Source organism: Haematobia irritans, chromosome 5 (assembly GCF_050003625.1).
Source record: "Haematobia irritans isolate KBUSLIRL chromosome 5, ASM5000362v1, whole genome shotgun sequence".
NCBI classification, from domain to species: Eukaryota; Metazoa; Arthropoda; class Insecta; order Diptera; family Muscidae; genus Haematobia; species Haematobia irritans.
The window spans coordinates 92,352,089-92,368,607 of NC_134401.1; the positions used below are offsets into that span (position 1 = coordinate 92,352,089).

Below are 16,519 nucleotides of genomic sequence, written 5' to 3' on the forward strand. Positions count from 1 at the left end.
ACCTAGTATTGATTACTTGAACGTCGTGAAGTGTTAAAAAAGTGACGTAATCATCATCTAACATCCAACAAAAAATGGTTTTATAACTAGATATAATCCTGGAGCATAATTTTTCATCCGTTTCGATTGACGTTTGGTATGTGGCAATGGAATCTAATAGGTAGTTTATGACACCCAATATTCATGGTAAAATCTATATTTTTCCTTAAAGTTCCAGCCCAAATATCTACTTTGGTTTCTTGCGTCATTGGCAGAGTGAAACAAGTTTAAACCGCATGTGAGGACCGGGGCGGAGCGAATATACACAGAAAAAATAGTTTTTGTCTTCAATCAGAAATGACAGTGTCAATCATCAACGTCAATTAAAAACTTAATTGATACTATTATTCTGTGATTGCTTTTTGTTTCAATTAAACCATATGTTGGACCAATTAAATTTTTAATTGAAATTGTTGTGTAATTCAATTAAAATTTTAATTGGAAAAATGTTGATGATATTTTTTGTGTGTAAAATATCCACCACTATGTATCAAATCTAATAATTTGCATATGCGATTTTTTCTATGAATGTCAAATGGTAAAAAATCGGTTAATATCGGGTGGAAAGTGGATTATAGATTTTTAGAGAACATTTTGTACACTTGAGGCCGTAAATTTAAAATATAGAAAATTTCAGTTGAATATGACGAAACATACTCCGTCGAACAGATCAGTCCAAATAAAGGGGTATCCAAAGTTAAATTTATAATTTGCATATATGGAGACTACAGAATCAGTTTTTTAAGTTCAAAAGATCATATCGAGTTTCGTATAAGTTTAAATTTGTAGGTACACACTTTAAAATTTTGTACTTGTAAAATTTTTATCACATCGTCTTTGAAATTAGAATTGAACATTTTTGTCGGACTTCAGACAGATTGGAGAAAGGAAAACCAAATAATTTAGAAAATAGAATTTTTTTCGATACGAACAGCTGTTTTGTTCGTATCGAAAAAACTTTCTATAGAAAACTGAAAATGGAAGATGCCGCTTAGCCCTAAATCAAAAATAAATCTGTGAAGGCAGAGTAAAATTGAAGGAACCCAAAGCTGGTTTGATTTCTTAAAAATGGATTATTAAAGAAAAGCAACCCATAGGATGTACTTGTACGAGTTTCCATTTGATTCTTCAGTAATGTTCGTGGAGAATATGAAATTTAGGAACCATTTGCATATAAAGCTGGGTACTGTGTTCAGTTTTCGAGTTTAAAACCACTTTATTTATAATTTATCTGCTTTATATTGAACTGTTTTAAGATGCTCTTTTCTTTGAAGCTGTTGAAGATGCTCTTTGAATGCTCTATGAATTGTCGGTTAAGATACCTAGCACCAGTAATGCCAATTTGGTTTCCAAAAAGCACCAATTGGCTTTTCAAAAAAGCAACAACTTGGTGTTTTCTGGCGTTTTCATTTAGTGCTTTTGGTGCATTTGTTTAATTTAAATGGTATTGAGTTTAATTGACGACATCTTTTCAAAGAAAAATTCTGATTAGACTGTCAAAAACGTACGAAACTCATCTATTTTGCCAAATATAGAATTTGATTGTTAACAATAAACACAAACGTTTGAAAAATGATAAATTTCAACAATTTTTCAAACGTTTTTTCAAAGGATTAGTGTAATATACAAGTCCAGAAATTGTTGAGAAAATCGCGTTCTCAACAAAAAAAAAAAACAGGCATTACCCTCAACAGTAAAATTCAACACATTAGAAATAATGTCTCAAGTGTTATCCTCAAATTGAAATGCATCGCTACTCAATAATTTCTCAAACAATTTTCGATGCGAGTCAAATTAAGAATTAACATCGTTGCAAATACTTTTCAACCAAAATTTGTATGAATGATATCCCCGCTTCAAATTGAAAGTCAAAGCCAAAATTCTATGAATTTTGTATAATTTATTCATTTTCGTCAAAATAAAATATATAATAATACACTACACTACGTAATACACTACAATACCAATTGAAAAATAATAATCCTATTAAATATATCAACAAATAAGAACAAAACAACAAACAAAACTTTAAATCAAAGACAATTAAAGAGGAAGATATGAATTGGGCTTTGATGGTGTTAGTGTCAGAAACCAGAGATTAGCCCCATACTTGTAGGAAAGGCGCTTCTCACCATAGATCCATTAAAATATAGATGACCTGTCGCTCATAAATAACTAAGTAATAGATGACCCATCGGTGTCAAACGCAGTCTGACAGTTCCCAAAATGAGGAATAAACGAAGAAAATAGGGGGAATTACAAATTCTCTCTGAGATTCGTTTTTACAATTTTTCTATTATATCCATAATTTTAACATTTTTGATACACCAGGTGATTTATAATCAAATTAAATATTCAAAAGTTTATATTTGCACAAAAAATTGTGACAAAAACCGCAAAATTACAAAATTAACTTTTGAGAAATTTTTCTCTTTACGAAAAACACAAAACGAAATGTCAGAGAATTCATTTGGGCTTCTTCAACATTTTTTGCTCAGAGAGCGACAGGTCATCTATATTTTAATGGATCTATGCTGTCGCTCTCTGAGCAAAAAATGTTGAAGAAGCCCAAATGAATTCTCTGACATTTCGTTTTGTGTTTTTCGTAAAGAGAAAAATTTCTCAAAAGTTAATTTTGTAATTTTGCGGTTTTTGTCACAATTTTTTGTGCAAATATAAACTTTTGAATATTTAATTTGATTATAAATCACCTGGTGTATCAAAAATGTTAAAATTATGGATATAATAGAAAAATTGTAAAAACTAATCTCAGAGAGAATTTGTAATTCCCCCTATTTTCTTCGTTTATTCCTCATTTTGGGAACTGTCAGACTGCGTTTGACACCGATGGGTCATCTATTACTTAGTTATTTATGCCATAGATCCATTAAAATATAGATGACCTGTCGCTCTCTGAGCAAAAAATGTTGAAGAAGCCCAAATGAATTCTCTGACATTTCGTTTTGTGTTTTTCGTAAAGAGAAAAATTTCTCAAAAGTTAATTTTGTAATTTTGCGGTTTTTGTCACAATTTTTTGTGCAAATATAAACTTTTGAAAATTTAATTTGATTATAAATCACCTGGTGTATCAAAAATGTTAAAATTATGGATATAATAGAAAAATTGTAAAAACGAATCTCAGAGAGAATTTGTAATTCCCCCTATTTTCTTCGTTTATTCCTCATTTTGGGAACTGTCAGACTGCGTTTGACACCGATGGGTCATCTATTACTTAGTTATTTATGCTTCTCACTTACTGGTTTGATGCAGACAATTTTTATTTTGCTATTTTCTCAAAAGTTCCCGCAAATTTCTGTGTCGATTGCACTAAATTATTAATTAAATGTTTCATGAAGTGTTTTTGTTCTTTTAAAAGTTAAAAAGGTTTTGTTACGAATGCAAAATGAATTAGGTTTTGTTACGAATGCAAAATGAAAAGAGAAACCGAAAAAAAGTTGCAACTTCTCATCGAACATGTATGGGGCTAATCTCTGGTTTCTCGAGAAAAAGAATAACAATATGCCCAATTCACATCTTCCTTTTCTACCGTCTTTGAATTTGATTTCCTTTCTGTTGGTGTCATAAAACAGCATTAAAATTTGGAATTAGAACGTGCTGCACGGCGTGTTAGAATAGATTTCCAGCTGAAGGAATTCACAAAATATTTATTTTAAATTGATAATAGGATGTAAATTAAACTGACGATGTGATGCACATTTTCATCCAGAAGTTGTTGATTTTAACAATTTGTTGTTTTTAACAATTTTAATTGGTTGCACTTTGAAATGTTTCTGGAAACATTTTTTTGTCATTTTTCATTAATATTTATTTGCAAGAATGTAAAATCCAAAGATTTTAGTTTTCTGTAAAAAGATTTAAATTTAGTGACTTCTCTAAAATGTTAATTTAATTTTTCATATTGATTTACTAATTATTATAAACAATTTGAAGCAATCACAGTCAATTGTCCAACATTTTTTCATCGATCAGCTTTGTAATGTTTTCAAGAAAGTAGAATCCATAATTTTAGTTTTCTGCAAAGAGATATACATTTATTGACTTCCTTAAAGTTTTATTTCATTTTTATTTTCACTTACCTATTATTATAATCTATTTGGTGTAAATTAATTTATTTCTCTAAAATTGTCCAATTTTTTATTTCTTCCAATTGACAACGAACTTCGTTGCACAAATAAGTATTGAAAACCACATGGTTTTTTCGTTGCATTAGTAGGTAGTGTTTTGTCAAAGTTTTATCATATTATCTTCAACACATTTTAAAAGATTTCATCATAGACCAATTAAATATAAAGTTGAGTACTATGTTCAGTTTTCAAGCTGAAACCCAGCTTGTTTTCACGGTTACTTCTTTTAATTAATTAATTTAGAAATACAAAATTATTTGCAATCAATTTCTTGGATCTTTTCCATCCACTATTTGGCAAGACTTGATCAAAATATAATCATCTTCATAAATATATTTGTACTTTTAATGTGAAAAAACATAAAGGTGAGTACTATGTTCGGTTTTTTTTTCTCAAGTGAATTCACATCGCTGTAGTTTGTCTGCACGCCGTAGAGGGCTCTTTTTGGTCTGCAATTGAGTGATTTTTTAATTGGGCTTTATTTTTGCTTTCTTTCCTTTGTTCTCTTGATGAAACACAAAATATTTAAAAGCTTATAAAATTTTAACCATCCACACCTTTTTTGTAATGCAAATTGGCTGATTTGTACGGTAATTCTCGTTTTTCAAAAAGAAATTGAGTCACTGCAAATAAACAAAACCATGGTGAATTATCAAGTTATGTCTCTATTTCCTTGGTATATGATCATAGACCAAGGAAGGTATAGACATCTCAAGTTAATTCACAGCGCTGTAGTTTGTCTGCACACCGTAGATGGCTCTTTTTCGTCTGCAATTGAGTGATTTTTTAATTTGGCTTTAATTTGTTTTCTTTCCTTTGTTCTCTCGTTGAAACACCAAATATTGTGAAAGTTTATAAAATACTATTCATTCACACCTTTTTTGTAATGCAAATTGACTAATTTATACGGTTACTCTCGTTTTCCAAAAATAAATTGAGTCACTTGACTGCGCAATTGAGTGGAATGACTGCGCACTGCAAATAAACAAAACCATGGTGAATTATCAAGGTATGTCTCTATATTTTCTTGGTCTATGATATGATTTCATCAACATTTTGGCAAATTGTAAGTAATTTGCAAACAATTTAAAGATATATTGAAAATGAGCTGATTCAAGTCAAGTTGAATTTATGTTGAAAATTATATTTACCATCAAACTGAAAAGTTGTTGCATTTGAAAAACGCTCATCCTGTGTTTATTGGGTTTGCTCTGCCTACGCTATGGGACATTAAAGTCCCTTTAAAAACTATATAAATATGATGAAAACATGTATGTCTTTTCAACACACTCTTCGGAAATTGAAGAATATTTCAAAATATTTTGGGAGGGGTTATAAATAGCGATTTTAATTTTATGTATATACAAAAATATAAATACATATGCACAATGATATTGAATTGAATGGTCAATTTTAATTTACGTATGTTAGGCCCCTAATGTTTGTCTAATAGTTTTTGTTGTTTGTCATAGGACATATATGATACAAACCCTGGCAGCCTTTCATACAAAGGGTCATGGGTTCAATCCTAGTTTCTACCAAACACCAAATAAATCGCCAGCGGTGGTTTATTACTTCTCAGCAATAATGGGGACAACCACATATGTTTTCATTTTAACCAATCGCATTGCGTTTCATTTCATCGATGCCTTGATGATAAAAACCATTGTTCGATTGAAAATAGCAAAACCGTTGAACCTATAACGTTTTGGGTGAAATCTCTTTTGAAATAAATAGCAGCACGTCAATGTCCAAAACTGATAAGAAATGTTTTTCTTCATAATTTTTAAATAAACAACTTTCTTTCTTCCCCCCTGTATAGGTTTATATATTTTAAGGCCTATAAAAATATAAAATAATAAAATATAAAAATATAAAATAAATTTTCTTATTAAAGTCCGTCTTTATTATGCATTTTTATACATTTTCATTGCTTTAACAGAGGTAAATACATATTTATATTAAATAATCGAATCAGATACGATTAATAACAAGGGAATGGGGGTTAGTAGTATTTGGTAGAGTACATTTAAGATATATGCAATAGTGCTCCTTTTATGTGGCAACAGCAAAGCCAACACGATCATTACCCATATCAAATTCAGTATAATATTTTCCAATGAAAACATCACCTAAAATCCATAGAGGTCCATTTGGTGGAGGAATGTCAATGCCCATAAATCCAGACAAGCAAATTGTTTTTCCCATTTGAGCAACACGTAAGATATAGTCTTTTCCTTCCAGTTCAAATGTCTTACCACCGAGCACAAATTTAATAACAGGCAATTTGGGAATAGAATCACATGACACCATATATTGACCCCCCATTATGGGAGTACCACCAAGGGCTTGATTGATCGATGTTGCTTCATTAGGAGGCAAAGCGATAAGGGAGGTTCCGGTATCGGCAATTACCTGGCAGCCTCCTTGACACAGCTTCAAATCGCCCATTGACGCCGAATCCATTTTAATTTGCCAATAAGCTTTGCGAGTTACGGGCAAGTATGTGAAATCACCGGTGTAATGTTTGGGATCAGATCCTCCAAATATAATTTCACCTCCCTCGGGAGCGGCAGGATCACGATTCAAGTAAAATGAGAATACAGGTTGGGCAATCAATCCCTGTTCGTACATATTGTAAAATGGTGGTTTCACCCCATCCACAGAAATCGAACTATAACCCAGGCCCAATATTCCATCGAATTTGGCTGCAACAAATACCAATCCAGGTTCACTCAAGGCCTCAGCAAATAATTGATCTTTAATATCCAAACCACCGATGTTTACTGTGTCGCCGGATAAGTAGCCAGATAGGCTTCCAGAGCCATAGTGGATGGCGAATTCAGTACCATTTTCTTTAAATGTTTTAGACTTGGACGCATCATATTTGTTGTGCATTAAGCATGCGATATTTGTCAAATGACATTTTTTCGATGGAACCCACAAATTTGAAGAGCCGGTGTCGAAAACTACTTTGAAATTTTGTGGTGGAGTGCCTATGGAAATGGGCCCATAATATTGCGCATCTAAATAATTCGACAATGGTTCGGGTGTGGGTGATCCCCCACCATATTTCAAGCGTAATTGTTGCAATTCAGTTCCGACTTCATGGAAGTGCTTACGAGCCGATTTGAATTTGGTGATAGGAACACGTAGTAGACCATCACCCAAAACAACTTGGAACAAGACAGCCAAAAGGCTTAACAGTAGGATGAATTTATTCATATTTTTCCTACGAAAAAAATGTAAAATTTGCTTATTCATTTCTTTGCTTGATCAAAACATACAACTGCAGCATATCAATGCGAAGCCATAAGACTGTTGCAAAGTTCTTTGTTGAACATTGATATCCAGCATACTAATTGATTTCTTAAAAGTGGCCATATCTTACCTTCGCTAATCAAATTGTTTTCCAATTAATTTACAACTGTACAAAAATAAAACTGTTGTTTTCCCGACCAACAACAAAGGCAAATTAACAAAGAGTGACGATTAATTTTTTCGCAAATGGACAATGCAAATTCGCGATTTCAAATGGTAGATAAATCAGTGTTGCCATATCATAGTTAACTAATGGCCCCTACACAATTAATTCCTATTATCTATTTTTTATTTAACAATTGACATCGTCTATTGTCACTATAATGCTCTTTACAAATTATCAGTTTAAGGCCGGTATGCACCTCTAGCGAAAAATTTCATTCCCATAAGAAATGCATTGCTATTTATGCTAACGAAATTTTCGGTAGCGTTCAATTTCGTAAGCTGGTACGCACCTCTAATGAAAATAACAGGGTTGTCAAAAGCATATTTTGGCAGCAAACATTTAATTTATTACAATCATTGTGTGCGTAAAAGTTTTAAAAGGTCTGTAAATAATAAACAATTTATTTGAGGAATATTTGGAACATATATTAACAATGATTAAAAGCGATTAGCTGGTTTAAAATTTGTGTACACAGCCCTGTTTTTTTTGTTGCAGACTTAAATAAATTTTTGCTACCGAAAATTTCGCAGAGGTGCATACCGGCCTTTATACGGACGACAGTGGTGGTGTCGAACATATGTATCCCATATATTGGCCACATTATAAGTTAAGTCCGAAGGCATAATCGATTCTTTACAAAAACACAAACATTCCGTCCGGAAAAACTTATAATCTGTAACCCTACCAATATTTTTTGAATTTGACGGCACTACTGAGAATCCCCACCTCGTCGGAAAAGCGCCGTCACTATTGAGAAGTTGTACCACGCCAAGTTACTACAAAAAAGTTTCTCATCAGTGCAATTATTAGGTGCCTTTTTAGATCTATTTAGAACGACGCCAATATGAGCCCCTTCAAACAATTAGAAAAAGTGCATTTTAAGACAGTTGTAAAAGAATCATTGTGGTCAATTAAAACACGTTTGTTTAGATGTTTATTAATTTGATTAAATATTTATAAATTCTTATAAATATAAAATGTTTCCGTTTATCTCATCACATTTAACATAACTTTTTTCATTAATAACTTCATTCATTAGTTTCGCGCATTGCACACAAATTTCCTGTGTGCAATGCGCCGTCCAGACTATAAGTTATCGATCCCATAAATAAGCTGCAATATCGATTATGTCTTTACAAAAACAGACATTCCGTCTGGAGAAATTTATAGTCTGTAATGCGCTTTATGCGCTTTACAGACTATCAGTTATTCCGGACGGAATGTCGGTGTTTGTAAAGAATCTTACAGTGTGTCGGATCGATACGACTTGTCGGCGATGACTAAATAATCGGTAAATGTGTTATCGATCCCATAAACATGCAACAGTATCGATTATGCCTTCGGACTTAACTTATAATGTGCACAATATATGGGATATGTTCGACACGAGCTCTGTCGTCCGGAATAACTGATAGTCTGTAAAGCGCATTACAGAGTATCAGTTATTCCCGACGACAGTGCTCGTGTCGAACATATCCCATATATTGTGCACATTATAAGTTAAGTCCGAAGGCATAATCGATACTGCTGCATGTTTATGGGATCGATAACACATTTACCGATTATTAAGTCATCGCCGACAAGTCGTATCGATCCGACACATTGTAAGATTCTTTACAAACACCGACATTCCGTCCGGAATAACTGATAGTCTGTAAATCGCATAATGTGATGAAAAGCCCTATTACAATTTATCGATCACTCATCCGCATCTCCGTTGTTCGATTATCATTGTCTCCTTACCGCAGTTCTTCATTCTCTCTTGTTCTTGCCTCACACTATTGCATATAAGCTGACTTGCATAAAAAGAATGGAGTAATTATTTGGCGCTTGAACTGAGAGGAGTAAAAAACTGCGGTAAGGCTTAATTTTGCATTCTAAATATTTTTCATACTTATGTAACTATTTTTTCCAATAGAAATAAATTCTGTCGACTTTAAATTCGCTACCCTCTTTTTATTTGCGCCAACATTGTTATTTCGCAAATTTGATTGCAATTTGTCGACATTAGTACCTTGCCGTGTGTCCATTGTAAAAAAGAAAATTTATGTGAAAATGTTACATTCTCCACGCCGGAGCCCCCGCCTGCAATCCGAAGCCGCTGGAACTGAAGTCCTAGCAACAGGTGAAGACAATCAGCCAGACAAACCGACTGTGGAGAAAGGAGTGCCACCAAGTTTGACACCAGCAAAAACAGTGAATGCCGGAATGGAAAAAGCGTCTGAAGTTGACGAATTGAAGAAACAAGTTGCAATCCTAAAACGTCAGCTAGTGGAAACTAAACAATATTTAGCAAAGAGCAGTACACAATGTCAAAGTTTGCAAAAAGCTCTACAAAACGCCACCGCAGGTCAAGGCCAAAATTCGGATAATATAGCAGCAAGGCCGAAGGAAAGTCTACTTTCATCATCCAACGGATTACTAAACCCTGCAGAAACCAGAGAACCGCCAGAGCCGCCATTGCCAATAAATCCCATGCCGCCATTGCCATCAAAGTCACATGTAAGTACAAATACAACCTTTAGTGCCCCAACAACAAACTTTGCCACTACGTCCACCATTTTTTCGACGCCGCAAACTAATATGGCGAGCACTATATTGCCATCATTTTCTGCCAATAATGCAGCCACCGCGAACACAACCGCTAACGTAGTCTTCGCTCCAAACACAATACAAACGTCAACGCAAACTTTCACTTATCCCCATATTCTGCCTAGCCTCACAACCTCTGCTCAAAACGTCCTCCCGCAAAACGTGATTTGTTATACACAGCCGAATTTAATGCTGCCCGCGAGTGTAGCCGCTGCAAGAGCAGTACCATTATTAACAAATACACCTTTAAGTGCAATCGGGACGTCAGCAGATAACGGAAATACCCAAGCGCAACAGAACATTGGCGCCACTTCGCAGTATCATGGTTCAGTGTATTCCCAGTTATCTTCGGCAGAACATAATTCTTCCGTTCCAAGAAAATTACAAGATTTGCCCCAGTTTAGTGGATTACCGGAGGACTGGCCAATATTTTACACCGCCTACGTGCAATCTACAGCAGCCTATAATTACACTAATTTGGAAAACAACCAGCGCTTGCTAAAATGTTTAAAAGGAGATGCACGTGAGACTGTGAAATGTTTATTAATTCATCCGGACAATGTTAACGAAGCCGTAGAACAACTTCGATGTAGGTATGGTAGACCGGAACAATTAATACAAAGCCAGTTACGAGGTGTCCGTGAATTGCCACAAATTTCGGAGCAAAATATGGGGAAGCTAGTGTTTTTCGCCACAAAGGTAAAAAATCTTGCCGTATTCTTACAATCAGCAAATGGGCAGCAGCACATCGCCAATCCAACGCTGCTTGAAGAATTAGTTCATAAATTACCCATGAGCAAAAAGATAGAATGGGCAAGAGTAGCAATCAAAATTCAGCCATACCCGACAATTATGGATTTCAGCAATTGGATTAACGATGTAGCCGTGATTATAAATAGTATACAAGACAGCGAGAAAGACGTCAAAAGGCGTGTTTTATTGAATACTTCAGAAAAAAGCCGGCTGCAACAACAAAAGCCATGTGTATTATGCAAAGAAGAGCACAAATTAAACGACTGTCCTAAATTTAAGAATCTTCAAATAAATGAACGTTGGAATGAAATAAAAAAGCATCATCTTTGTTTCTCGTGTCTAAATGGAGGACATGGTACACGCAACTGCCGTCGCAAAAAACCCTGCAACGAAGATGGATGTCAACGTTGCCACCACCCACTCCTACATGAATATGCCGTTGCTCAAAACACTACAACAGCCACCCAGTCATCACAAAACGTTTTAAGATGTTCTTCTTCGACTAATAGTAACAAACTCCTTTTCAGAATTCTCCCTGTTACTCTGATTGGAGAAAACTGTCAGCTGGACATATTTGCATTATTCGACGAAGGATCATCTTTAACAATGCTTGACAGAGGAGTTGCAGAAAAGCTTGGTGTGCGGGGAAAAGATGTTAATTTGAACGTGCAGTGGTTTGGTGGTAGGTCAGCCAGCGAAAAAGCCTTTACATTTAATACATTCATCCGTGGTCACAATAAAGGTAAGCGCCATCTATTGAGAAATGTTTATGCAGTATCGGATCTTAACTTACCACCACAAACATTAACCGAAGATGATATAAGTAGGATCAAAGGCATACACGGACAAATTAGGCCATACACCAATGTTGTGCCAAAGCTCTTAATTGGATTAGACCATGCTCATTTGGGGTTGCCTGTTGCTACACAAAATTCTAACCGATCTTTTCCAATAGCCTCCAACACAAAACTTGGCTGGGTGGTATTTGGCCCATGTAACAACACTGTTTTAAAAACACCGAATTCATGCCTATTCGTAGACGTGTGTAAAGACGACAGCCTTCACCAACTTGTTGTTGATTTTTTTAATGTCGAGAGCATTGGTGTGAGATCCACTCCCACAATTGTTAGCAACGATGACGCCAGAGCAACAAAAATACTTGAGAACACCACAAAACGAGTAGGTAACCACTTTCAAACCGGTCTTTTATGGAAAGGTGATGACGTCATTATGCCAAACAGTTATGATATGTCTCTAAAGAGACTGCAGAGCATGGAACGCAAAATGATAAGAGACTATAATTTCTCTGTTGCCTATAAAGAAATTATAGCCTCTTATATTAAAAAGGGATACGTGCGAAAACTTTCTAATGAAGAAAAATTAAAATCAGATCCGAAAAAGTGGTATCTTCCGCATTTTGCCGTCACCAATCCAAATAAGCCTGGAAAAATTAGACTCGTGTTTGATGCTGCCGCGCAAGTAGATGGAGTATCGTTAAATTCAAACCTTCTTAAGGGACCTCAAGACATCGAGTTATTGTCCAACATACTCTTTAATTTTCGAAGAGGTAAAATAGCAGTGTGTGCTGACATCAGGGAGATGTTTCATCAGGTGTTTGTGCAGCCTGAAGATCGCATCAGCCAACGTTTCTTGTGGCGAAACGGTGATCAAAACAAAACACCTGATGAGTACGAAATGGTAGTTATGACGTTTGGGGCTGCTTGCTCTCCTTGTTGTGCCAGATTTGTTTTGAAGAAGAATGCGTTCGAAAACACCCATTGCGACATAAGATCGATTGATGCCATTATAAAACACCACTACATTGACGACTATGTAGACAGCTTCGATTCGGAAGACGAAGCAATTCAAATATCAACCGAAGTACGGAATATACATGCAAGTGGTGGTTTTGAATTAAGAGGGTTTGCTTCTAATTCTGAAAATGTTTCAACAGCAATGGGTGGATATGTTGAAAATAAAGAAATGCTGTCTGATATAGTCTCTGAGAAAGTGTTGGGCGTTTTTTGGGAGTGTTCCTCCGACAATTTTCGTTTCAAAACAAAGTTTCACCGAATTGATGATGCAGTTATGTTGGGAAAAAGAATTCCGACGAAACGTGAACTTTTGAGCATAATAATGTCAACATTTGACCCAATAGGATTTTTAGCCTGTTTTATTGTAGGGGGCAAATTGATTCTTCGGGAAGTATGGCGTCGTGATTGTAAGTGGGACGAACAAATACCACAAGATGTGGCTAATTCCTGGGAATTATGGCGAAAACAACTTGTTGCAGTTGCAGATTTTATAATACCTCGCTGTTATTTTCCTTTGGGAATGCCATCAGAAATTACCCTCCACATTTTCGTCGATGCCAGCGAATACGCCTTTGCCGCCGTTGCTTACTGGCGGTACAAATTAAATGGAGAAACACACTTAAGTTTTATAACTTCTAAAACAAAATGTGCCCCTTTGAAAACTGTTTCTATACCGCGTCTTGAGTTACAAGCGGCAGTTCTGGGGACGCGTTTGCTTCAAATAATTTTGAGTGGTCACAGATTTTCTCCAAAGTCATTTACATTGTGGAGTGATTCGAAAACTGTAATTAAATGGATTGGAAGCCAACACCGGCGATACAAGCCCTACGTGGCACATCGAGTTTCCGAAATCTTATCGTCAACCGATATCACTCATTGGAAATGGGTTTCAACAGAAGAAAACGTAGCGGATGAGGCCACAAGATTTTCAGCAAATGTGGATTTATCTCCAGAATCTCGTTGGTTGTGTGGACCCGATTTTTTAAAAGTGGAAGAAAATAATTGGCCTCAATATGTGATCCCAGATAACTTAAAAGAAGGTGATGAGGAAGAAATAAAAACAAAATTTAGTCTTATGGTTGTAAAATCCGCTCTTATTGAGATAACCCGGTTCTCTTCTCTTTTAAAACTCTCCCGTTGTGTTGCATGGGTACTTCGCTTTGTAAACAAATGCCGAAAGAAAAACGATAATTCACTGGAACATGGTTTGACAGCAGACGAATTGGCTAAAGCAGAAAAATATTTAATAGCACAAGCACAACAAGAATGCTTTTCAACAGAAATAGTTTGCTTAAAAGAATCGAAGTCATTGCCAAAAGACAGCAGTTTAAAACAATTGACACCTTATGTGGACGATGATGGGTTGCTGCGTGTATATGGCCGTATTGATGGTGCAAGCTATTTACCATATAGTGCAAAGCGTCCCATTATTTTGCCTCAAAAGCACTTCTATACTACATTGGTTGTTCGTTTCTTTCATTGCAACATGAAACACCAAAACCATGAGGCCACTATTTGTGAGATTCGTAAAAAATATTGGGTGCCTCATATTCGTCGTGTGCTTAGAGCCGTTGTTTCGAGCTGCATGTTGTGCCGACTATTGAAGGCTGAGCCTAACGCGCCACTGATGGGTCAGCTCCCAAAAGACAGATTAGTGCCTTGTGATAGGCCATTTCAAAATACCGGCGTTGACTATTTCGGCCCGCTCGCAGTGACAATTGGGCGAAGAACAGAAAAACGGTGGGTGGCTCTTTTTACGTGTTTGTCCGTTCGTGCCATACATCTCGAGTTGGCTCATGATTTATCAACAGACTCGTTTATAATAGCCTTGAAAAATTTCATAAATCGGCGCGGTGTACCTCATATAATGCGGTCAGACAACGGAAAGAATTTTGTAGGGGCAAATGAGGAGGCAAAGCGGTTTGGCGAAGTGTTTGAGGTTGGTCGGATACAGGATGAGCTATCGGCGAAAGGCATTCAGTGGCTTTTTAACTGCCCCATAAATCCTTCAGAAGGTGGTGTGTGGGAGCGCATGGTTCAATGCGTGAAGAAAGTGCTACGAATCACCTTAAAAGAAAGTTCACCAAAAGAACACATCCTGCACTCGTTATTGATTGAAGCGGAGAACATCATTAACTCTCGCCCTCTCACACATTTGCCTGTGGACGTCGACAGTGAAGAGCCTTTGACACCAAATCATTTTTTAATAGGCTATGGCAATGTGGCACAAACTCCAACGATCGATGAACCAGATGGAAAGTTGTTTGCTCTTCGAAAGCAATGGCGGATTTTGAAATCTCTTCGTGATCGCTTCTGGAAGCGTTGGGTGTTAGAGTACCTACCTACACTTACAAGAAGGGTGAAGTGGTGCGAAAGGGCTACACCTATTAAGCAAAACGACGTTGTATTTGTGTGTGACCCAAGCTTACATAGGAGTCGATGGTGTCGTGGCATAGTGGCAAAGGTTTATACAGGTGCTGATGGCGTGGCAAGACGGGCGGATGTCAAAACGGCGAGTGGGTTACTTCAGCGTCCGGTCTCCAAGTTGGCGATTCTGGATCTGGTTGATGGTGAAGCGGAGCGCTCCACGGGGGAGGGGATGTGATGAAAAGCCCTATTACAATTTATCGATCACTCATCCGCATCTCCGTTGTTCGATTATCATTGTCTCCTTACCGCAGTTCTTCATTCTCTCTTGTTCTTGCCTCACACTATTGCATATAAGCTGACTTGCATAAAAAGAATGGAGTAATTATTTGGCGCTTGAACTGAGAGGAGTAAAAAACTGCGGTAAGGCTTAATTTTGCATTCTAAATATTTTTCATACTTATGTAACTATTTTTTCCAATAGAAATAAATTCTGTCGACTTTAAATTCGCTACCCTCTTTTTATTTGCGCCAACACATAATGCGCATAAACATGCAGCAGTATCGATTATGCCTTCGGACTTAAATTATAGTGTACACAATATATGGGATTTGTTCGACACGAGCACTGTCGTCCGGAATAACTGATATTCTGTAAAGCGCATAAATATTGAGTTATATACAATGCGTTGATGCGTCCGTTGATGGAAGGGTTGATATATTCCCTTTGAAGCACTCTAATCAAGTTGTTGCTTTTAAAGAGAATATTCAACTATTCAATCATCGGACGCATTAACGCATGGTATGTAACTCAACCTTAAAGGTGAGTACTATGTTCGGTTTTTTCACCAAAACACTAAATTAAAAGTACAAAAATATTTATGAAGACTATTATATTTTTATCAAGTCTTATCAAGCAATGGATGGGAAAGATCCAATGAATTAATTGATAATCATTTTATATTTCTAAATTAATTAATTAGAAAAGTAACCGTGAAAACTGAACATAGTACTCAGCTTAATGCGCTTTACAGACTATCAGTTATTCCGGACGGAATGTCGGTGTTTGTAAGGAATCTTGCAGTGTGTCGGATCGATGCGATTTGTCGGCGATGACTAAATAATCGGTAAATGTGTTATCGATCCCATAAACATGCAGCAGTATCGATTATGCCTTCGGACTTAACTTATATTGTGCACATCATATGGGATATGTTCGACACGAGCACTGTCGTCCGGAATAACTGATAGTCTGTAAAGCGCATAAGACGCAATAAGAAATGCACTATACAACTGTTCGCCTGCCGCCTATCGCTATCGTT

General features: G+C 36.1%; 2 protein-coding genes and 1 long non-coding RNA gene across 3 annotated transcripts; 1 reads left to right on the forward strand and 2 right to left on the reverse strand.

The window, feature by feature from the left end:
- Positions 1 to 1,919: 1,919 nt before the first annotated feature.
- LOC142241584 (uncharacterized) lies at positions 1,920 to 5,354 on the reverse strand. The gene is made up of 3 exons (XR_012723706.1): positions 4,137 to 5,354; positions 3,968 to 4,073; positions 1,920 to 3,902 (listed from the first exon to the last, which is right to left on the reverse strand). It is a non-coding gene; the product is annotated as an uncharacterized LOC142241584 (long non-coding RNA).
- A 713-nt stretch (positions 5,355 to 6,067) lies between these two features.
- On the reverse strand, positions 6,068 to 7,732 carry cathD (cathepsin D). The gene is made up of 2 exons (XM_075313370.1): positions 7,576 to 7,732; positions 6,068 to 7,416 (listed from the first exon to the last, which is right to left on the reverse strand). Exon 2 carries the CDS (start codon positions 7,407 to 7,409, stop codon positions 6,240 to 6,242), a length of 1,170 nt encoding a protein of 389 aa, XP_075169485.1. The 5' UTR covers positions 7,410 to 7,416; positions 7,576 to 7,732; the 3' UTR covers positions 6,068 to 6,239.
- Positions 7,733 to 9,343: 1,611 nt separating this feature from the next.
- Positions 9,344 to 15,704, forward strand: LOC142241581 (uncharacterized). The gene is made up of 2 exons (XM_075313369.1): positions 9,344 to 9,528; positions 9,590 to 15,704. The coding sequence occupies exon 2, from the start codon at positions 9,727 to 9,729 to the stop codon at positions 15,433 to 15,435; it is 5,709 nt and encodes a 1,902-aa protein (XP_075169484.1). The 5' UTR covers positions 9,344 to 9,528; positions 9,590 to 9,726; the 3' UTR covers positions 15,436 to 15,704.
- The last annotated feature ends 815 nt before the right edge of the window (positions 15,705 to 16,519 follow it).

What these genes read in the sequence shown, in the direction of transcription:
- cathD (XM_075313370.1), bottom strand. Translation starts at nt 7,409, where the DNA reads ATGAATAAATTCATCCTACTGTTAAGCCTTTTGGCTGTCTTGTTCCAA.
- LOC142241581 (XM_075313369.1), top strand. Translation starts at nt 9,727, where the DNA reads ATGTTACATTCTCCACGCCGGAGCCCCCGCCTGCAATCCGAAGCCGCT.